The sequence below is a fragment of the Macaca nemestrina genome, chromosome 10 (assembly GCF_043159975.1).
Source record: "Macaca nemestrina isolate mMacNem1 chromosome 10, mMacNem.hap1, whole genome shotgun sequence".
Lineage (NCBI taxonomy): Eukaryota > Metazoa > Chordata > Mammalia > Primates > Cercopithecidae > Macaca > Macaca nemestrina.
Genome location: NC_092134.1, coordinates 40,320,025 through 40,344,051, shown reverse-complemented (window position 1 = coordinate 40,344,051; position 24,027 = coordinate 40,320,025). Strand labels below are relative to the sequence as shown.

The window sequence follows — 24,027 nt, the reverse complement described above, 5'->3', positions numbered from 1 at the left end:
GTTTTTTGACCATGTTTTTAATCAAAAATTACATTTTTTTCATTTGCATCCATTGAAATACAGAAAAAATCTAAAAAATTAAAATTTTTTCAGCCTTTGTTTCTATTTTCCTCCTCCCCACCCTTCTGTGACATTAATTGTAATTATGCTAGCTTACATAATACTATTCCATGGGTCACTGTTTTTCCCCAACCTTTTTTCCTTCTGTACTTCATTGAGAAGTTTCAATTGCCTTGTCTTTTATGTTCACTGATACTGTTTTCTACTTGCTTAATCTATTAAGTACATCCAATAAAATTTTCATTTCATGTATTTTTGTTTTATCTCTAAAAGTTCAATTTTTTTTTTTTTTTTTTTTAAGAGACAGGGTCTCACTCCATCACCCAGGCTGGAGTGCAATAGCACAGTGATAACTCACTCCCGGGCTCAAGTGATCCTTTCACTTCGGCCTCTAGAGTAGCTGGGATTACAGGCACAAGTTACTGCACCCAGCCATTTCCACGTCTGTCTCCATCATTATAGTTTTTTGTTTCTATCCATAAGCATATTTGAAGAGCTGTTTTAAAGTACTTGTCTGGTGACTCTATCATCTCTTACTTCAGGGTCTGTTTCCACTGAATAATTTCTCTCCTGGTCATGGCTCACATTGTTTCTGTTTCTTCACATGTGTAGTAATCTTTCACTATTTATTGTGACCACTCTCGATTCTGTTGTCTTCTTTCAAAGAATGTTTTGTCCCAGCACGTATTTAATATATTTGTGGTTCTACTGGATCCTTTTAAGGTATTTTTTACACTTTGTAAGGTCAGGTGTATGGCAGCTTTTACTCTAGGGCTAGTTTAGCCTTACTCCTCTCCTAAGGTATGACCTCTCTGATACATCTACTGAATACTCCAAGTGTTCAGCCACACCTTTCTTCTGATTGGCTGGAACCTGAACATCTCCCAGTCCTGTGTAAGCACTAGTAATTTTTCAGCCTATAGCTCCTTGATAGTATTCATTGTCTGGCCTCATAGAATCCCACTTTACAAGTACAAAACTTGGCATTCAACAAAGCCTCAAGTGGATTCCTAAGCAGATTACTGAAGCTTTTTCTCTGTACTGCTCTTTCCTTTCTGGTATCCTACCCTACAAATTCAATCTGCCTTAACCTCCCTGAACTTCAGTCTCTCAATTTAATTTAATATCTCACATAGACCACTGGGCTTTCCTTAGGTTCCCCCAGGCTGTGCCACAGTCTGGAAAATGTCTCTGGATCAAAAGTTAGCGTGGTCAAAGAGTTCATATCACTTGTTTCTCTTCTCTCAGGGATCACAGTCCTGCACTGCCTATTGCCCAATGTCTGAAAACAGTGGTTTTATACATTTTTTCCACTTTTCTTGGTGTTTATGGTAGAAGAGCTAAATAGGTATTAACTATGCCAATATGGCCAGAAACAGATTTATTTTAATTTATTCTTTAAAATGAATGCATGGCTTCCTGACCATATTTATATGATAAGCAACGCCAAGTTGTATACAACCAAAAACTAACCTAAAGAATTCTTCAAAACTAACTTTGAAATGTGGAGGGAAATCTGTTATATTCTAATTCTAAATTTAGAAAAGTGATATGGCCTTCTGACACTTTGTTTCAAATATTTTCTCGTTTAGATAATAACTCTCTTATTACACAATTCTTCCAAAAAAGCAACTGCAAATTCTTTTTTGTTTGAAAATGTATTTATCTAAATTTTATAAACTTTTCTTAAACTACATTTTAATGTTGAAACATTAAGGCAACTTATCAAAATTATTATTGGCTAAACATGATGCAAAGACATATACTTTATCAAAATATGTTACTATTAAGTCTGTATATTAATACACAGTAAAAACTAACACTTGATTAAGATCTTCAATTTATGAATACATTTCATTATTCTTTTTTTTAAACATCACAAAATGCCATTAGGCAAGTATGCACTATTAATATTTCTGTTTTTCCAGTGAGCTAACAATGTAAAATAGTTTATTCATAGTCACACTAACTTACATCCAGGGACATGAACGGAGAAATTTTCCTTTGTCAAATCATGTTTCACTATAATAGTAATCTGCCTCTTAAGGTACATGAGATGCTATTTGTCAAAAAATATATAACATTTAAAATGTGCTAAAAAGAGCAAGAATGAAGAATCATTTAAATAAAGCACTTAGTAAGACTTAGAGAGACAAAAGTAAATTTTAGAAATATAATATATTTTACAAGCTTACTTGCTCCTGCAGTGTATGGTTTTTTTCTTGTAACTGGTTAAGAACAGCAGTCTCTCCTTCACCAGCCTGAATTTTTGCATAAAGATCTTCTCTTTCCTTTTCTAGTAATGAAATATTTTCTTTACTCTTCTGTAATAAAGCTTCAAGGTTCTGGATCTTTTGGTCCTTATCGCCAATTTGACGTAGAACTTGTTCCAAATCATTCTGTAAAGAATTGAAAACTACTACTTTAAGAATAGAGAACTTAAAAAGTTATTCCTCAAACATAAAATGACTAACAATAAATTATATCACTCAAATTCTCAGTCTTACATTTTCTTAAAACTATTACATTTTAACATGGTAAATTTAGTTAAGTACTTAGAACTATATATTTAATAATATAAATCTGTATCATTATAAGCTAGAATTTAACAAAAAACTCTCAACCACATTTTTTTCTAACACTCTAATATGACCTCCTGCTACTACTCTTTTTCTGACCCTAATTTCAGACACATGAGACTCAATCTCACACTAGGCACACTCCCACCTCGAAGCCTTAGTGTACTAACTATTCCTTCTGCCTGGAACTCTTCCCCCACACAGTCATATAGTTTACTCCCCATTCAAATGTTTGCTCAAACATCACCTTCTTAATTAGGACTACTCTGACCATTCCATTTAAAATTTCAGCCTTTCCCAATATTCCCTATCTTGGTTATCATTTTCTTTCCATAGTGCTTACTTTCCAACACACTAAATAATTTGCTTATTTGTCATGCTGATCTGCCTCACTCCAACCACCCTCTATTAAAAATGTATACTCTAAAAAGGATTTTTGTGTCTTAGTCATTGATATATCCAAGATATTTGACACATATATTCTAAAAAGTCGCTGAATGAATAGAAAAATAAATTATTACACTCTAAATCACATATACATGCAGGCTCACTTCAATACACTAAAAGAACTTTTCTATCGATACAGCAAGGGATCCCTCTTCTTTTACTTTCACACCACTCTGCTGACACAGACCCAGCAACCATGTGGTACTCTCATGATTTGTACCAATATTAAAATATTTGAGATCAGTCACTTTCAAGCATACTTCTCATCCTTCTAAGTTTTGGTCAAATGACAAAAGGCAACCAAACCTCTCTGCCTCTCAAGTCTCTGTTCCTGCCACCAATAGATAAATCCTCTCTCTACATTCCACTAATCTGGAATCAGAATTCCAGGCCTAAGCTTCTTTCCATAAAAGTCACTCTGAGGGAGGGGAACATCACACACAGGGGCCTGTTGGGGGTTGCGGGGCAAGGAGAGGGAGAACATTAGAGCAAATACCTAACGCATGTGGGGCTTAAAACCTAGATGACGGGTTGATGGATGCCGAAAACCACCATGGCACATGTGTAACTATGTAACAAACCTGCTCATTCTGCACAAGTATCCCAGAGCTTATAGTGTATATATAAATATCTATATCTAGAGATAGAGATAGAGATAGTAGATATAGATATATCTACTATAGAAAGATATAGTAGATATAGATATTTAAACATACACTTTAAGCTCTGGGATACTTGTGCAGAATGAGCAGGTTTGTTACATAGTAGATATATATCTGCATATTTAGATATAGATATCTAGATATAGATATAGATGTATAGATATAGATATATAGTCACTTTGTTTCCAAGTCTTAACTGAAATTTGATTCTCCCTTTACAGATGCCAATTCTCCCTCACCCCTCACCCTGCTCTGGTCAGTAATGTCTATTCCACTGGGCAAGCAGAGGAGGGTGACCTTTTCCTGGTGTTTCACTGCCATTACTCTCTCCCTCATGTGAAAGCTTCATGTTGCTCTGGGGAGTATGCCATTTACTTATTCTACTCTCTACTTTTTGTTGCTATCATCTATAAATCCCTACCTCATTCACTGAAGACTTGAGACCTGATTTAGTCTTTCTCTCAATCCCAATTTCTGCCAATTTCCTGGGAAATACAAAATACATAGATAATTAAGAGCATAGCCTCAACATTCATATCATCTTAATTCCTGGACCTTTACTCATTCCACATTTCACACACTCATATAGGATTTGTAACCACCTGAAATTCTTCCAGCTAGAAATTTCTAACTATCCTACTCTATGACCACAACTTACTGCCTTCCAATTTAATGACCTAATTTCTGTTATTCAATGTCAGAGATGTCAATTTCCTTCTAATATATTCAGCATATGCCTAGATTTTCTTCGTGAACTTCCCATATAGATATGAACTAACCTTAACTATTCTTTCAACCACATTGTCCATTTCCTTCCACCCAAAAATTTCCAAGAGCCACTCCCAAAAAAGCCCAATTCTCCATTCCTATACTTCTAAGCACTATTGGAGTAAAATCACAAGGTTCCATAGATTGGTGCTACTACAAATTTCTGGTTCTGGTTTCAACTTCCATTACAGTATATATTCAGAATTATCTTGTCAAGCTTTTTATTTGAATGAGGTCCTCACCCTCAAATATTCCCCTCAATAACTACTTAAAAGATTCCATATTATCTCTACATTCTCAATCTCTGCTTGCCTGATATTCAGCTATTACTATCTCCAACTTTATCAAGAAACATGAGATTTTCAGGAATGATCAATCTTGATTTTCAAAAAAAAAATTTTATATAAAATAATATGTGTATATATAATTATATACACATACAATTAACTAGAACTATGTTTAATAATATAAATCTATATTATTATAAACTAGAATTTAACAAGAAACCTTCAATTAACCACATTCTTTTTCCAATGCTCTAAACTCATCTCCTACTACTCTTCTTCTGATCCATGAGACATATATAGATATACATATAACAATATATACATATATTTATATATATAGATATATGGAGCTATGTATATATGCCCCACTCCATATTTACCTCCTTTCCTCAAGCTTCAGTGGATGAGTTTAATTTCACCCTCCCCCAGCGTATCAGTAACATCGTAAGCTTCTTAACAATACCTTATTCCCTCAGCCGCTTCTCCCCCAATATCCTTAATAACTCCCTCCCTATGAATCCCTTTGTCCTAGACTATAGACATGTCCAGGTCTCTCTTATTCTCAAAAACACTCCCCAGGACACATCCCCCTCCAGTTTCTGCTCAGTCTTTAAACAATTTACATCGACATTTCAAAAATAATTTATATTTACATTCCTAATTTCCTCATCTCTCATTTACTCATTAATCGACAATCAGATTTTCACCTCTATTACTTTACTGAAATTATGTTTAGCAACATTATCAATTTACTTAATTGCTTAATCTAATTGGTATTTTTCATTTATCATAACTGAGCATCGCCACCACACAAACCCACATTTGAAGGTGCTGATTACCCCTAACTTTCGAACCTTCCTATTCCTTTGGCTTCCACTCTGCAGGTTCTTCTTAATTACTCTGACCATTCTCACTCTTCCTGGGGCTGCTCTTCTTCTAACTAGTCATCCCTTAAGGGCTGGTGTTTCTCAGAAGTCTTATGTTACCAATTATCTACTTTTCTCACTATACTCTCTCTTCTGGCTGATCACATCTACTCTAATAATTCCATTTACTTCATATATTCTGATGTCTCTCTCGGTTAACATATATAACACAATTCCCTCCTCCAAGCTTTAAATATTAAATATATTGCACTGGTGCCTCAAGACACGTCCTAAACTGAACACATCGCATTGCCTTATGAGATGGCCATTTGTATCACATTCACTAACACAGCTGATGACACCTCCATTTACCATGCACCCAACGCTACCAACCTGGAAGTCACACCCCTTCTCCCTCACCCCTTTTATCTACTAAGTCAACCAGTGCTGTTCATTTATTTTTACCTTATAAGTATTTCCCACATTTGTCTCTATGACTTCAACAACTGCTTGAACTAAGACCAGTATTATTTTTCATCTGAACTGCTGCATATATTAGTCTTTTAATTCATTTCATTCCAGAATATTCCCACCCAAATCCATCTTGCACACATCAACAAGAATAATCTATTTAAAAAGCAAATCTGACTATGGCAATTCTTTCTTAAGACCTTCAATACCTTTCCATCTTCAAAATCTTTCCATCTTGAAATACAAATGTCACATGAGATCTTCTATAAACTTACCCATATCTAATGCTCTGATTTCTTAAGTAATCTCTAACTTACACTTCAAGGTACAGCAAAACCTAAGAGCTTAGTTCACACTAGTTTCAGTATCCTTCATCCTTGTAAATTCTATCTGGAATAAACTTCTCACTACCACCATCTCTGCATCCCAGAAATATCTACTCATCCTTTGTGCTTAGATTGTCACTTTTAAAAAGTTTTCCACAGCTGCTCTTTTCCAGACTCTGTTTGGGTTAGGTAACTATTCTCTATGCTACCGTAGTAATTTTATATACATATACACACCTAGAACTAGACTCATTACATCTCTTTTGTTAGTTGTGAGGACTTTTCATGTTTCCGTAATGAGGGACTTTAACTGGCCCGTCTTTCATCCTTTCTGTATTCCTCCCCAGGGAATAAGAATTTAAACTTATTGGACAGTGCAGAATAAGGAACAAATAACCATGTTCAACTGAGTCCCTGCTGTTCCCTCAGTCTGACAGACAACCTGTCTGCAAAAAGGTGAAAGGCTGCCATTTCTAGCTTTGTGGTTAAACTAATAAAGTTAATTCTGGGTGCAGTATAAGAAAGCCCACTTCGCTGCTGACTTATACCAAATTCTTCACACTTGCTTTACGATTGCCATTTCTTCCTTGACCTTTACAATAAAGCTCCTAGAGTTATCTATATTCACTCTATCAAACTTTTTTCTTTCCATTCTCTCTTGAACCCTCCCCAATCAGGTTTTTGTCTCACTTCTTTATGCAAATCACCCTAATCAAGGTCATCGATGACCTCCATATTGCCAAATCCAGTGGGATTCTCCATCTTCATTTTGTCTGGTCTCCATCCTTCTAAATGCTCAGGATAAAATCCTTGGAGTCATCCTTAAGTTCTCTCTGAATACTCTACAATAAATCAGTCAGCTTTACCTTTAAAGCAAAACTAGAATCTGACTTCTCACTACCACTCTAATCCAAGCTACATCATTTCTTATCTGGATTATTGTAGTAGCCTTTTAGCTAATTTCTATGCTTCTACTTATGTACCTGTACAGTCTACTCTCAATACATCAGCCAGAATAATTCTGTGAAATCATAAGTCAAATCGTATCACTGCTTTGCTCAGAACCCTCCAATGGTTTCTCATCTTAACTCAAAGTAAAATAAAGTCCTTAAAATTACCTATGAGGCACTAGAGGCTCTGATATCCTGTGAGCTCTATGACCTGCCCTTTTTAACTCTTCTAACACTCTCCCACTCCAGCCCTGACTTCCCGTTATTCTTGAGACATGCTCCTGCCTCTGCACCATTTAACGTACTAATGTTCTTCTCTCTGAATCACAGGCTTCTCCTTCCTTAAGGTCTTTCATCTTTTCAAAGAGGCCTAACACCGCAGTCCCAACTTTGGTCACCCCAAAACACTTCCAACTCCCCATCCCTCCTTCCTTCATCTTTATAGCACTTATCACCATTTAACATGCTATATATTTTGCCTATTTACCTTGGTTATCGTTGCCTCTCTCACTAAGCTCCATGAGAGCAGACATTTTTGTCTGTTTTGTTCACTGCTAAGTTCACAAAATCAGTTCCTTGGCTGAGAGTAGAGGTTAATAAATGTTTTTTGACTAACTAAATAAAAGAACAAATAAATGAATCCAGTATTTTGATCTCTATTCATCTGACTCCCAGGCCACTCTCCAAGCTCAGAAGAAAAGGGCATATTATTTATTGCCTCCCTCAAACTACAATATTGTTTCTACATACATGTCATTAGATTGCCATCTCCTAGAGGGCAAGCACTCTGTCTATTCACAGTGCCGAGCACAGTGAAACGCCGGGCACGGTGGATCACGTCTGTAATCCCAGCACTTTGGGAGGCAGAGGCGGGCGGATCACGAGGTCAGGAGATCGAGACCATCCTGGTGAAACCCCGTCTCCACTAAAAACACAAAAAATTAGCAGGGTGCAGTGGCGGGCGCCTGCAGTCCCAGCTACTCGGGAGGCTGAGGCAGGAGAACGGTGTGAACCTGGGAGGCGGAGCTTGCAGTGAGCAGAGATAGCGCCACTGCACTCCAGCTCCAGCCTGGGCGAAACAGCGAGACTTGGCCTCAAAAAAAAAAAAAAAATAATAATAATAATTAAAAGATATCAAAGTCAAATTCATTTCAATATTTGGACAATCTCCCCTTACCATAACAAAATGAAAACTTCTTTCAGTATTCTAAGCTACGCTGCAGACTTTGTATAAATTTAACCCAAACAATTATATTTTCTACACCTACAATTCCAATGTTCAGATGATGGTCATAAAGCAGGAAAAGAAATGACCAACAAATACTAAATTCTACTGAAGGAAATACAAAATATTCTTCCTTACTGGGCTAACGATGCCAGAAAATTTTATTCGAACATTTTTGATTTTCCAAATATTGTATTTTAATCAATAAGAAACAATAATGAATAAATTATTTATAAGTAATTTAAATAAATTTATTTAACTAAACACATTTAATAGATAAATCTAATAAATTTAATTAAATTAATATATAAAATGTAATAAATACATAATAAATCTGTTTATAATTAATATTTTACACTAAGTTGGAAAAACGTTTCAACATAGTAATCAAAAGAAAAAGAATTTTCTGATTATCCAGACTTCAAAATTATCAAAATCCCTCACAATCAAGTATTTTGTATTTTCTAGTTTTACCACAACAAAAGGATAATGATTTGGATTAATTAATTTTATTTTTTCTCTTATATTCTATGTAATGGTAATTAATTTTTGTTTACAAGGCTAATAACGCAACTAATGTTTACCTGAGCTTCTCGAAGTTTTGCCGTGGTGCTTTGCTGAAGAGCCTGTTGTTCTTGATGCTGTTGCTTTGTTTTATCTAATTGATGCTGCAATTCTGTAGAATTTGTAACTTTTTCCTTCAACTTAAAAAAACGCAGATTGTCAATTGAGAACTTAAAGGCATAATGCTATCATTCATAAGTATCTGGCATTACTTCAATTCTGAAGTCTGAACAGAACAATAAATTCAGGTAATATATAAGATAAACTTTAACAGCGGCACCTTGGCTGGGCACAGTGGCTTACACCTGTAATCCCAACACTTTGGGAGGACAAGGCGGGTGGATTACAAGGTCAGGAGTTCAAAACCAGCCTGGCCAATATGGTGAAACCCCATCTCTACTAAAAAAAGAAAAAAAAAACTACAAAAATTAGCCGGGTGTGGTGGCAGGCACCTGTAGTCCCAGCTACTCGGGAGGCTGAGGCAGGAGAATCACTTGAACCCGAGAGGCGGAGGTCACAGTGAGCCGAGATTGCACCACTGCACTCCAGCCTGGACGACAGAAAGAGACTGTCTCAAAAAAAAAAAAAAAAAAGCAGTACCTCATTACTTATAGAATCTTAATCTCATGTTAAAGAAACTATTTTCTATAAATAGGCTTATCCTAAAAGAACTTTCTCCGGGCTGGCATTTAGTTTATTAATTTTTTTGTAAACTAGTATGATCAAGGAATTACATATAAATTTGTAACAATAATTTAAACCACATATCAGTATTTCTTTTATTTTTTTTCTTAATAGTCGTAATTATCACTTATTGGAAAAGAATACGATCATTTACCACATCTAAGATTTTAGGTCTAGAAGAAAATCTATTGCTGAAGCTGCAGATTTTATTGTAGAATATGTGTTTAATTCCGGCCAGGCATGGTGGCTCACACCCATAATCTCAGCACCTTGGGAGGCTGAGGCAGGCAAATCACTTGAGGTCAGGAGTTCAAGACCAGCCTGGTCAACATGGTAAAACTCCATCTCTACCAAAAAATACAAATATTAGCCAGGCGTAGTGGCGCACATCTGTAGTCCCTACTGGGGAGACTGAGGCGGGATAATTGCTTGAACCCAAGAGGCGGATGTTGCAGTGAGCCGAGATTGTGCCACTACACTCCAGCCAGGGTGACAGAGTGAGACCCTGTCTCAAAAACAAATAAAATTAAATTAAAAATTAAAAACTTAAAACTAAAAAATAATGTGTTTAATTGCAATAAAGATGTAATTTAATAACTTTTACTTTATATTACAGGCATCATTTATAGCAACTGCAAGTCTAATGAGGGACAGCATTCAAATACATGCTTAATTTTTAAAAGCAAAAATCCTTAAGTGGAAACTCAAAGTTTATATATACCAACTACATGTCATTAATGAATTTACCAACAATTCATAGTTTACTGTTTCATTAGGAAGTAGTCCTTCCTGAGTAGGAAGACTCTAGCAGCCTGATGGGTTTGCCCCCAGAATTTTTCCTGCCTAAAGCTGAAAGAGTAAGTTTTCTTTGTGCATTTTTGTTGAGAACTTTAGGAAATACAATTACAACAAAATGACTTAATGTAGTTAATAAGCAGGATGTTGCTACTGGAGAGTAATAAATTTGCACTTTACTTAAAGTCCAATTAAAGCTCTGACAATTAACAGATTGATGAATCATAATCATGTTAAAGATACCTCAAGCCTATCAATAAATGCTAGCTTACCTGCTCTTCTAACCGAGAAAGTTTGAGTTGTAAATCAGCCACTTGTTGTTCTTTATCCATCAACTTTTCACTTGAAAGCTGTCTTTGTTCCTTTAGCCTACCATGAGCTTCCCCTAGTTGGCGCTCTGTCTCCAGAAGTTTGCTATGTAACTTTAAAAAAAGAAAAAAAATGTATGTACATATGTATAAACACACACACACACGACCACCTACTTTCCAAACAATGTTTTACCTTTCACCAAAATAAGTACAATATCTTAATTTTCATGATACTTTGGGGAAACCTAAGATTTTATATAGTAATTTTAACTGCAACTGAATTTTAATCATATATTATAATGAATCACATACAATTATGGTTAAACATCACAATTTTTGTTTTTGTGTTATGTTACTGCTCTCTTAAAACAAATGCAGGCTCTTGTTCGGAGATAAGTGTTGGAATTTTCAGAAACTTAAAAGAATAAAATACAACTTAAAAATTAAGACACTTAGTACACACTCAGATCTATTCTACAGTATTGTTTAAAATTCCACAGTGATTCTTGTTGGTTTTCCATAGCCAAGAACTACTACAGTTAACGTTTTATATTTGGGTATTGGATACTGCCCAGTGCATTCCCAAGTCCTCATATTGGCACATAATTTCTAAATAAAATAGAGGAAATGATCATATATATATATAGTGACCTTCATTCATTAACTTTACAAATGCCACCCAATTAAAACTAAGGCAGTTAAGAACCATCATGAGTAGTCCACCCCAGTTATACATACTCTATCCTAACAGGAAATCAGTGTCCCTTCCTGCCTCTTACAACACTCCTGCCACTAGTTTGCTCTCACTAATCCCTCTGGCTGGAAGACACATCTGCTTTCAAACTGCCACCTGTCAAAACCTATCTGATATTCCCAATTCCAAGTACCACCTCTCCCTAATACAAAGATTTCCTGATCACATAATTGGATAAAAAATTACAACAGCTGAAGTACTACAGGGGGGAACAGAAGAAAGAAACTCTTCCAATTTCCCATAATATATGGAATCCTTTTATTATAATTCTCATAATCTTTAGTATGATCTATAGTACTTGCCTTATCCTCCCCTAAGATTTACATAATTATTAAAAGTAGGTACTGTTTCTTATTCATTTCTGTATCCCCTAGTAAATGAGGCATGTGTCTTTTAGAAAGCATAAATGCTGCCAGGCACAGTGGCTTATGCCTGTAATCCCAGCTACTCAGGAGGCTGAGGCAGGAGAATGGCTTGAATCCGGGAAGCGGAGGTTGCAGTGAGCTGAAATCTTGCCACTGCACTCCAGCAGAGACAAAGCGAGATTCCATCTCAAAAAAGAAAAAGAAAAAGGAAAAAAGAAAGCATAAATGCTAAATTTGTTTATCTGAACTAAAACTCAAATATGTAAGTTAGTTTAAGTTATTCATTGATATCGCCATGGCTCAGTTTCCTTCCATTATGAATGCTTACATTTATTCATTCATTCACTCACTAAAACATAAGCAGATTAACAATCAAAATGCTGAGTGGACACGGTGGCTCACACTTGTAATCCTAGCACTTTGGGAGGCTGAGGAAGGTGGATTGCCTGAGCTCAGGAGTTCGAGACCAGCCTGGGCAACGTGGTGAAACCCCGTATCTACTAAAACACAAAAAATCAGTTGGGTGTGGCAGCATATGCCTGAAGTCCCAGCTACTCAGGAGGCTGAGGCATGAGAACTGCTTGGACCCGGAAGATGGAGGCTGTAATGAGCCGAGATCATGCCACTGCACTCCAGCTTGGGTGACAAAGTGAAACTCTGTCTTCAAAAAAAAACAAACAAAACAACAACAACAAAAAAAAAACAAGTAAAATGCCAGGTAGTAAAAATAAAAAATGAATAAGACATGGTCTTTGCACCGAAAGAGTTCAGAGTCTAGTAAAGAAAGACATCAATTATGACAATAAACTATATTATGGTATAAGTAAAATATTAAAGATATGTACATGCTTAAGCTATCTTGAGTGTGGGGAAGCAGTGGCATGTTTAGAAAGGATTTCTAGGGAGAGTGCTGGGAGGGGGGCGAGTGAGGGTTGAAAAATTACCTGTTGGGTACAATGGTTACTATATGGGCAATGGGTACACTAACAGTCCAGACTTCACCATTACATAATATATACATGCAAGAAATCTGCACTTGTACCCTCTAAATGTATTTCTTAAATTTTTTCAAATCTTTAACTTCTATTTTAGGTTCAGGGGTACATGTGCAGGTTTGTTATATAGGTAAATTACATGTCACAGAGGTTTGGTGTACAGGTTATTTCATTACCTAGGTAATAAACACAGTACCCAATAGGTAGTTTTTCGATCCTCACCCTCCTCCCACCTTCCACCCTCAAGCAGGCCTGGCCATCTGTTGTTCCCTTCTTTGTGTCCATATGTACTTAATATTTAGCTTCCACTTTTAAGAGAGAACATGTGGTATTTGATTTTCTGTTCCTATATTAGTTCACTTAGGACAATGGCCTCCAACTCCATCCATGTTGCTATAAAGAACATGATCTTGTTCTTTAAAAAAAAAATTATAAAAAGTGACAAGTGAAGTAAATAGTATCTATCAAGGTGAAGAAGAATGAAAAGAATATTTCAGGTCAAGAAGGCAGACTGAATGATACAACAAAAGCAAGACACAGCACAACATATAGGAAAAAACTAAAGACACTTCCGTATTCTTGCAGTGAAGAATAAGGAAAAGAAGGGTAAATTGCTGAGAAGGAAGGCCAACAAGACCACTATGGATACTGCATGTTACAACAAGAGACCTCAACTTAATCCATTAGGTCATAAAGAGTTATTAATGGGCTTAAAGCATGGTTGGAACATGGTAAGATTTGCCTTTAATATAGATTACTCTGATGCCTATATAAAGGATCAGTTTGTCAGGGGCAAGTAGGAAGGCAGATCAGTTTGCAGTTGTTAGAGTGGTTTAAGAGTGAAACAAGGAGGACAGGGCTAGCAGAAACAGGGAAGGAGAACACATGTTACAGAAATATTTTTAACTCTTCTGATTCACTGTATCATGGAACTCACAGTCCAAACTCAAAAATTAGTATTAGCATATGTGAAGTGCTTACTCTAATTTCTGAAATATAACTGAAGCTCATTAAATTACTAACATAATCATTATTATTATTATTACTAAAGGATAGAAAGCCATGAAAATTATTAATTATAGTAAAATAAAGTATCACTGTCATTTTAGAAAAACAGCTGAACATTATCAAAAAAGTAGCTGAAGACTTGAATATCCCCCAATTTCCATTTTCAACCAATTTTCAATGTTACCTAACGCAATAATTAGAACACAGGCAAAAAATTAAGTTAATGGCAAAGTCAAAACTTGTATTAAACTTCATCTGATAGCCACTATATTATTAACCTATACAAAATACTTTGGGCCTTTAAGCTAGACTAACCTATACAAAATACTTTTGTATAGGTAAATAATATAGTTCAAAATATAAGCCATATAGGTAAATAATATATGAATTATATATATCAATATATGACATGAATATCATATGATATATTGTATATATACACACTATATAAATATATATTTATATTCATAAATATATAATATATATTATATATTCTATATATATGTAATTCATGTATTATTTACCTATAGAAAATAGCTGCAGCATTAGGGCTGATTTACTTTCTATGAAATATCTAATTTTTATTTATTTTCAAAAAAAATTTTCCCTAAAACACATGATTTTAAAAAAATAATCTGTATGCTGCTTGTTTTATAATAATGATGCTTTTAAAATTTTGTAACAAAAAAATTTCAAATGAAAGAATGGTCAACAATTTAAATTAATTATAATAGCTAAAACCTTGTGAGTACCTACATGCCCCAGGTACCATCCTAAGCAATTTATAATATCAATTCATAACAATTCCCCACAAAGCTGTAAAATGGATATTATAATTTTTTTTCTTAAGGGAAACGGAAATTAAAAGAAATGAGATCTGACAACACTACAGGATATAAAAGTTAAGAGTTAATCTTTTAAAATGGCAATATTTTTTCAACATGAACTATATTATGATCAAATAACCATCAAGAACATGAAGAAGAAACCAGAGGGAGAATTACAATAAATAAAATTAACAGCTCTTACTTGATTAATTTCACTTTGGAGTTGTAACCCATGCTGCTCTTTTTCTTCTCTCTGTTGTTGTAGCTGCTTAAACTCCGCCTTTAGATGCTGGTACTTGGTCTCTACCTCAGATAATTCTTCTTTGAGCTTTTGAGTAGCTTCTCCTTTTTCACTTAGTTCTGCATGTATTCTATGCAGTGAGGTTTCAGATACAGACAATCTTGACTGAAGCTGCTGACAATCTAGGTCTTTTTGATGAAGGGTTGCCTGAATATTCTTTTTACTCACAGATTCTTCATTATGTTTCTCCTCTAACTTAGTATAGTCTTGTTCTTTTTTCAGCAAGTTCTCTGTCAAGGTCTAAAATATCAATTTAACAATTTATTTCCTTTTCTAATATTTTAAATTACTCCAATTATTCGAACAATCTTTGGAGCAGTACTGTCTCCTAGTATACATTTTAGTCAATATTAAAATATAAAACAGTGACAATGTTCTAGTCAAGAATTAAATCATTACATACTAATTCGTGATTTCAGTATTGGTCCACTTGACTAAACTCTACTAATACAACTTAAGAATTTCCAAGCAAGTGTTGACATAAAATAAAAATAATAAAATCTACTGGATTTTTAAGGGTATGTGACATATTTATATTCTTCCATTTGAGTTAAAAATTGAAACTACCTTTCTACCAACAAATTATTTTGGGTAACAATATACTATGCAAAATTTGATTTTTCACTGTGCAGTTTCATAGTTGGTAAGAGCTTTAGCGCAGCAGTATCATCCACTGTTATAATGCACCTAACCTATTGATTGCATCGTTTTATGCTCTTCTTGTTAAAGACCAAGTTTTAGAGTCACAAGCTAAGACTAATTCAAATTTTTTTCTAGGTGTATTAAAAAATGATCTAAAGCTATCACTCACCTGCCTTAAATTTTGTCATTTTACTCAATGCTATCAAGTATAAAACATAAAAATAACACTTCTAATCAAAGACCTGGAACAACCAACCTAATCTAATGTCAAAGCCTAGTCTCAGTGGGGTTGTAAAAATTAACACTAAACTTTAAAGTAAACATATTTAAGCATAAAATATGGATCAGAATTTTAACTAAATTCTGTAAGACATCCAGCCAGGATAAGAAGCTATTGTAAGTACCTGGTGAGTCAGTTAGTGGACCTTTAGTGTACAAACTAATATGCAGTGTGCTGGAAGGGGATGATACTGAAATAGGAGAGACCAATCAAAGCCTTCATACCTTAAACAGAATATACTCTAAATGAAATCACACAACAAAACAACAACAACAAAAAAAAAAACCTTTCTAAGAAAGTTAAAACATAATGCACGAGTCAGAATTGACTAATAGAAAAGTATGTCAAATTTCTTAAGGCACAGTTTTTTTAAAAAATGAGCAAAGTCAAGGGGAGCTAACTAGTAAGATCATCTAAATACCATGAAGTTTGAGCCTGGTTTCAAAAGCGATGGGAAAAATCATGTAATACATACACATGATACATGCCATCTGCTCTATATAAATGTATAAGACACGAAGGAAAAGGCAAACAAGTTTCAGGTGGCGTGACAGCAAAACCCTATTATCTGACAGGGGATAATAGATAATAGATCTTTATTGTTGCATTCCCCAACATGGGAAACGCAGGAATAAAGGTTCTCGAACATTTGTCTAAGAAAAAATAAGCTAATGTTAATTATCAAACAGGAATATACTATGGAAAAGCAGTGTCCGGAAAGATGATAAAAGTATATATAACAGAGGCCAGGTGCAGCAGCTCACAGCTGTAATCCCAGCACTCTGTAAGGCTGAGACAGAAAGATTACTTGAGGTCAAGAGTTAAAAGATCAGCCTGGGCAATACAGCAAGACCCTATCTCTAACAAAAGAAAAAAAAATTAGCCAGGCATGGCGGTATGACCTAACTACTTGAGAGGCTAAAGCAGGAGGTATGCTTGGGCCCAAGAGTTAAAGGCTGCAGTGAGCTAAGATCACGCCACTGCACTCCAGCCTGGGCAACAAGAGCAAGACCCTGTCACAAAAACAAGAAAAAAAAAGAATATGTATAAGAGAGGATGACAGACAGACTTAAAAGTAAGAAAAGCAAACACTAAGTTTACAGCAAAATTAGCTAAAAGATGTGTGCCTTGACCAAGCAACAAAAACAGAAAAAAAGACACAAAGCCAAGAAAATTACAGAAAAAAATAACACTTCTGATTCAACTATATGTTAGAAAACTTGTCTTTTTATAAAAATTTCTTTGTAATTCCAAATTTTTCTTGACATAATTCTACCTTTGTTTTATTTAGGAAAACAACATTTGTTTTAGAGTTTGTAAGCAAATTAAGTCTATTTATTAATCTATAAATAATCTTTTTTAAAGAGAATTCTAAGTTACTGAATTTCATAAATGCAACCATGTTCATACACACTGAGAACTTGGGTGGAACATACCTTTTAAAATATGCTACAAAAATTAAGGCTCATAATGAGTTAGAGTCTTCTTCCTCACAGACTTACTTAGAAAGTAACCAACTAATCCCACCATTTCTATACACCCTTGAGATAGTTTCACTTTTTTTTTCCTTTTTTTTTTTTTTTTGAGACCGAGTCTCGCTCTAGCACCCAGGTTGGAGTGCAGTGGCACCATCTCGGTTCACTGCAAGCTCCATCTCCCGGGTTCACGCCATTCTCCTGCCTCAGTCTCCCAAGTAGCTGAGACTACAGGGGCCCGCCACCACACCCGGCCAATTTTTTGTATTTTTAGTAGAGACAGGGTTTCACCATGTTGGCCAGGCTGGTCTTGATCTCCTGATCTTGTGATCCACCTGCCTCGGCCCTTCCAAAGTGCTGGAATTACAGGCGTGAGCCACTGTGCCCAGCTGATAGTTTCACTCTTTAAAAGGCAAAAATATATGGCAACAACTAGGGACTGTTTAAAATTTCCCTGTCCTAAAAAAAAATAACCAAAATCTACCAGCATTATTACACAGATGAAAGAGAATTAAATTTTCTTTAAAAGTACCAGAACCGGCCGGGCGCGGTGGCTCAAGCCTGTAATCCCAGCACTTTGGGAGGCCGAGGCGGGCGGATCACAAGGTCAGGAGATCGAGACCACAGTGAAACCCCGTCTCTACTAAAAATACAAAAAAATTAGCCGGGCGCGGTGGCGGGCGCCTGTAGTCCCAGCTACTCAGGAGGCTGAGGCAGGAGAATGGCGGGAACCCGGGAGGCGGAGCTTGCAGTGAGCCGAGATCGCGCCACTGCACTCCAGCCTGGGCAACAGCGTGAGACTCCGTCTCAAAAAAAAAAAAAAAAAAAAAAAAAAAGTACCAGAACCACTTTCTTTCTTTTTAAAAGAACCTAATCCACTAACACTTTGTAATTTTTACAGGCAAAAGGCTAACTATACTTTATTATTAAAACTTTTCACTTTTATTATGCTCTTCTCATGGAATCTGAAGAAAATATTATAGTGAATACAAGGTTTTTGAAGAGTGACTTTTTAAAGTATAGTGAAATTCATTAAAAAATAATAAGAGCATTTTCACTTCTCCATTTTCATCTTCACAACAAAATATGAGATAGAGATTTTACAGATGAGGAAGGTGAAGTTGACAGAGCCTGATATGATTGGTCAAATGGCAGAGTCAGGGATTATGGTTCTAAATCCAATACATTTTTCATAACACAACTGAGACATTCAATAAATCAATTTGTACTCCCTAAAATATATCCTATTCAAATTTAAATTATAAAATGCATGTTATTCCTTTGTCATAACCTAATTATCATTTGGGTAAGCAAAATTCTTCCCTTCCAAATATCCAGTCCCTTTTTATTTTCTCACCAATTGTTATCTCAATATATATTCTTACAGTGACAATTTCCCTATATTAGGCTCCATTTTTCGTTTGTTACTTGCTCAAGTAATAAAATGAATACAAAAAGAATGCCATTTTTTAATGCTTTATAGGTTACAAAGTTATTTCAGAGATCTCATCTCACTTGTTCCTCAGAATAGCTTGGTGAGAATGAACAAATTAAACTACTTTGTAGCTCTCCAATGTCTCTTATTTTATGAGATACATATGCTCTTACATTGTTCTATACCTTTTGTACACCTAGCTCTCAAAATGAAATGTCTTAATCCCTCTGTCATGTGAAATGCTCCTTAGCAACCTTAAAGACTCAGCTAAAATGTTATGTTTTATACAAAAGCCTTTTCTGATTTACTAGGCAGTAAATTAGGAAAACTCTCACCTTAGTCTTGACCCAATCCTGTATCACAACACTTAACAATTAAAAACAACAACCAGCCAGGTGCCGTGGCTTACACCTGTAATCCCAGCACTTTGGGAGGCCGAGGTGGGCAGATCACGAGGTCAGGAGTTTGAGCCAGCCTGACCAACATGGTGAAACCCCGACTCTACTAAAAATACAAAAATTAGCCGGGCATGGTGGTGAATACCTGTAATTCCAGTTACTCAGGAGGCTGAGGCAGGAGAATCTCTTGAACCAGGGAGGCAGAGATTGCAGTGAGCTGAGATCATGCCACTGCACTCCAGCCTGGGCAAAAGAGCAAGACTCTCTCTCATTTATGAAAAAAAAAAACACCAACAACAACCAACATTCACTAAGGTGCTTACTAAAAGTCAATAAGCACTTTACCTTCTATTAATTTATGTAATGTTCCTATTAATCCTAAGAGGTAAGTGGGTATAATAATATTTCTTAGCAGGAGAGTAAACAGACTTTCAGAGGCTTAGTGTCACAGACGGTAAGTGTCAAAACTGAGATTTAAGAATGCCTGTGACCACTGTACCATACTGTTCTTATCAATATACCACTTTGCAATGCAGTGGTAAGACACAGCTATATAATAACTACTGGCCAAATCTGGCTTCCACTTCGGCATGTGAGCACCTTAGAACTGGGGCTGGTGAAAAATGAGAGCAATGGAGGACAGAAAAGGGATGAAAGGTGAGACCCAAAAACTATCTGTCTCTTACAATGACCTATATTATATTACAGTAGTGACTGTAGATAAGCAATATAATTTTGTTTAGAATTTATAAGGTAACAGTTAATTGAGCTGTTTAAATGTCAGAAGTTATTTTTATTGAAAACTAAGAAGAAAGTTTCTTCAATTTTTCCATTGTGTTTTTACGTTTTCAAGACTAGTAATTATAAAATACTGGTTTAAACCTGAAAACTTTGACATTAACACAAAAGCAATTATCTTTTCCATCCGTTATATATTGCAATGTTACCTATCCACGTTGATAATACCTGTGACCCACAGAAGCTGCCCAGGACATTTCATGTAATAGCCTTCAAATGACCAAGTAGAGAGATTCCAAATTCAAAGCACTTGAAAATCACCACTGTCAATAATTATGGTTTACCAAAGACATGGGGTAAGGAGGGGTGAGAGAGGCAGATAGTGAGGATAATAAGAAAAGGCAGAAACAACTGTGGGCTTGTACTGATTGGTGACCAAATCCTGAACAGAGAAACCCTTTGGGAAAAACAAAACAAAACTGCAAAGTGTTAAATTTATGTAAGGCATTATTAAAATTAGTAGAAGGTCTTATTATTCCCTAATAAGTAATGTTCCAATTCGAACACACTAAAATAATCTTGATTCTATGTATTATTCATAAAATAGCCACAGTACTTCTTTCAATAATGTGCATGTGTGAATATACACACAGACACACACAAAATGTATGCTAGAGTATTTGTACATTTCAGCTACCAATATCAAATCATGTCCTTTATTAGGAGCTTAATGTTTGAGAAATACATAATAAATTACACTGATCGTAAACACCCACTGCATGTAAATTGCTACTCTACATATCCTGGTCAGCTTCCAAGAGATAGAAGGTAAGCTCTGGGTTCAAAGAAATTAAAAATCAAACAGAGGGACAAAGGCAAAACTAAATTATGTAGAAGTTTTCTCCGTGTAGTTTGACAGGAGATAAAAGGGGAGCAAGGATCTAGAATTTTACTAGGGAAAAGCACAGCTATAAAAGATTATATTTTAAAATCAGTCAACACCAAGAGTTGATGGGGAAAGGGGTAATGGTAAACTGGTATAATTACTTTGGAAAATAGCTGGAGGTCATCTAGTAAATCTGAGCATGTGTCTGTCCTACAGGACAGGAATTTCACTTCGAGTATCTAACATAGAGAAATTCTTGTACAAATGCATAAGATTTATATATGAATGTTCCAGCTATAATATTTGAATATTTGTAGTAGCAAGAAAAATAAAAAATAGGAATTATACATGGAGCATTTCTGCTCCACACCAAAGTATAATACAGTTGTCATGAAGAAAAGTACTCATGTGACTGAGTTACACTGAACTAGCCACACGTGTTTTTTTTTTTTTTTTTAATGAAACCACTTTTACTAGAAAGACCGATAAACTATTATTAGTCAGACTTGAGAAGGAAGGAAATCTGTCACTTTAAAGAATAGAATTGAGAGCATTTGTTGTCAGTAATAAAACTCAAGCTTTCGAATACAGTTTAGAATTTTGGAAAACATGTATCCACCACCATGAGCTTGACAGCTTCCTCATATTTAAAGCCTATTCTGAGATTCATAGTGATATTGACAAATGTAACTGTTTTTATATTGTACAATAAAATGTGTCAAAATTTGGAAGATCTGAGTAACTCAATGAACCAATATTTTCCACATGACTAATGCATGATCTTACAAAATCATGCACAGGAAAAGATCCACTCAAAAGGCAAGATAGACCAAATTTTAATGTTAAAGGGTACAAAAAGTCCACTGATACGGTTTCAGATTCTACATTATAACTAACTTTTAAGATACTATTATCAAATTTGAGCACAGTAACAAATAAAGAAAGCCACAATTATCTGAAAAAGGTATTAAAATATACCTTCCTTTTCCAACCACATATCTGTGTGAGACTAAATTTTCTTCATATACTTCAACCACATGCTACAATAGATTTAATGTAAAGGCAGATATGAGAATCTATCTGTCCTATATTAAGCTAGACATTATAGAGGTTTCCAAAAATGTAAAACATCACAACTATTTTTCTTGCTGAATTCTTGTGTTTTAGAAAAATAGTCATTTTTCATAAGAAATGTTATTTATGTTAATATTTAATGAGTTAATATTTTTTAAATAAATAAATATTTTTAAATTCCTTTTAAATTTCGATATGGCAAGTGTCCATAGCTGTAAACTCACCCCAAAAATGGCTCTTTAGAGTCCTTAATCATTTTGAGAATGTAAAGAGAAGTGCTCACCAAGGGCAGCAAATTACCCTGAAACTTCACGGCAGCAGCCGAAAACAGTATCTATTATCTCATATAGTTTTTGACAGTCAGGAATCTAGAAGTGGCTTAACTGGGCGATTTCACCTCAGGGTCTTTCATGAGGTTATAGTAAGCTGCTGGCCAGAGCTACAGTTTCTGAAAACTTGACTAGGATTGGAGCATCTACTTCCAAGCTCATACACACGGCTGTTGGCAGGAGGTTTAGTATTTATAGCTAAGCATATTTCTCTTTTTTCCCTTATGCCCTATTTTTTTCTTTCTTAACTTTTTCCTTACTATATTTCACCAAAATGTTAAGTTCAGGTTATTACAAATGAACCAACACATTCACATCTTTGAATAAAAGGGTTTAATAACTCTCTACTGCCCCATCACTAAAAAAGTAAAGACAAAGGGAAAAAGTATTAATATTAGTACCTCCCCTACCCCCAAACACAATACTATATGTTGCTTTTCTGTTTTTGTTTTTTTGTTGTTGTTGTTGTTGGGTTTTTGTTTTTTTTTTTTTTTTTTTTTTTTTTTTGGAGATGGAATTTCATTCTGTGGCCCAGGCTGGAGTGCACTGGCATGATCTCAGCTCACTGCAATTTCTGCCTCCCATGTTCAAGTGATTTTCCTGCCTCAGCCTCCCAAGTAGCTGGGATTACAGGCATGTGCCACCATACCTGGCTAATTTTTGTATTTTTAGTAGAAATGGGGTTTCACCATGTTGGTCAGGCTGGTCTCAAACTCCTGACCTCAGGTGATTTGCCTGCCTTGGCCTCCCAAAGTGCTGGGATTACAGGCGTGAGCCACTGCGCCTGGCCAATGTTGTTCATTTATAAAGAAACAATGCAGAAAATATTAACATTTAAAAATACAAAACAAAGCGGAAGGCTTACCTTCCTGATTTTAAAACTTATTACAAAGCTACAATAATCAAAACAGTGTGGTACTAGCATAAAGATGGACATAGAGATCAATGGAATAGAATAGACAGCCAGAAATAAACCTTTGCATATATTGTTGCTATGGTCTGAACATCTGTGTCCCCCCAAAATTCATATACTGAAACTTAACCCTCAAGGAGATGGTATTAGGAGGTGGGCATTTCAGAGGTAATTAGGTCCTCAGGGTTGAGTTCTCATGAATTGAATTACAAAAGAGGCCCCAGTGAGGTATCTTGTTCTTTTCACCATGTGGGACCCAGTGAGAAGGCAACATCTATGAACCAGAAAGCAGTGTTTCACCAGACATCAAATCTGCTAGCAACTTGATTTTGAACTTCCCAGCCTCCAAAATAGTAAAAAATAAATTTCTACTGTTTATAAGCTACCCAGTTTATAGCATCTTATTATAGGAGCCCAAACAGACGAAGACAATGGTCAAATAATTTCTGACAAGGGTGCCAAGAGTATTCAATGGGGAAAGGACAGTCTTTTCAACAAATGCTGCTGGGAAAATGGATATCCACATACAAAAGAATAAAATTAGACCCTTACCTTATACTATATACAAAAATTAAATCAAAATGGATCAAAAACCTAAACGTAAGACCTAAA

At 35.3% G+C, this 24,027-nt stretch overlaps 1 protein-coding gene across 1 annotated transcript in view; it reads right to left on the bottom strand.

Annotated features, from left to right (window-relative positions):
* LOC105483719 (early endosome antigen 1) overlaps positions 1-24,027 on the bottom strand; it is a 161,711-nt gene that overhangs the window by 42,559 nt on the left and 95,125 nt on the right. The window contains exons 11-14 of the mRNA XM_071071314.1: positions 15,147-15,485; positions 10,957-11,106; positions 9,226-9,345; positions 2,256-2,459 (exon numbers count right to left, since the gene is read on the bottom strand). Coding sequence (XP_070927415.1) covers positions 2,256-2,459; positions 9,226-9,345; positions 10,957-11,106; positions 15,147-15,485 — 813 coding nt within the window. The remainder of the gene's footprint in view (positions 1-2,255; positions 2,460-9,225; positions 9,346-10,956; positions 11,107-15,146; positions 15,486-24,027) is intronic.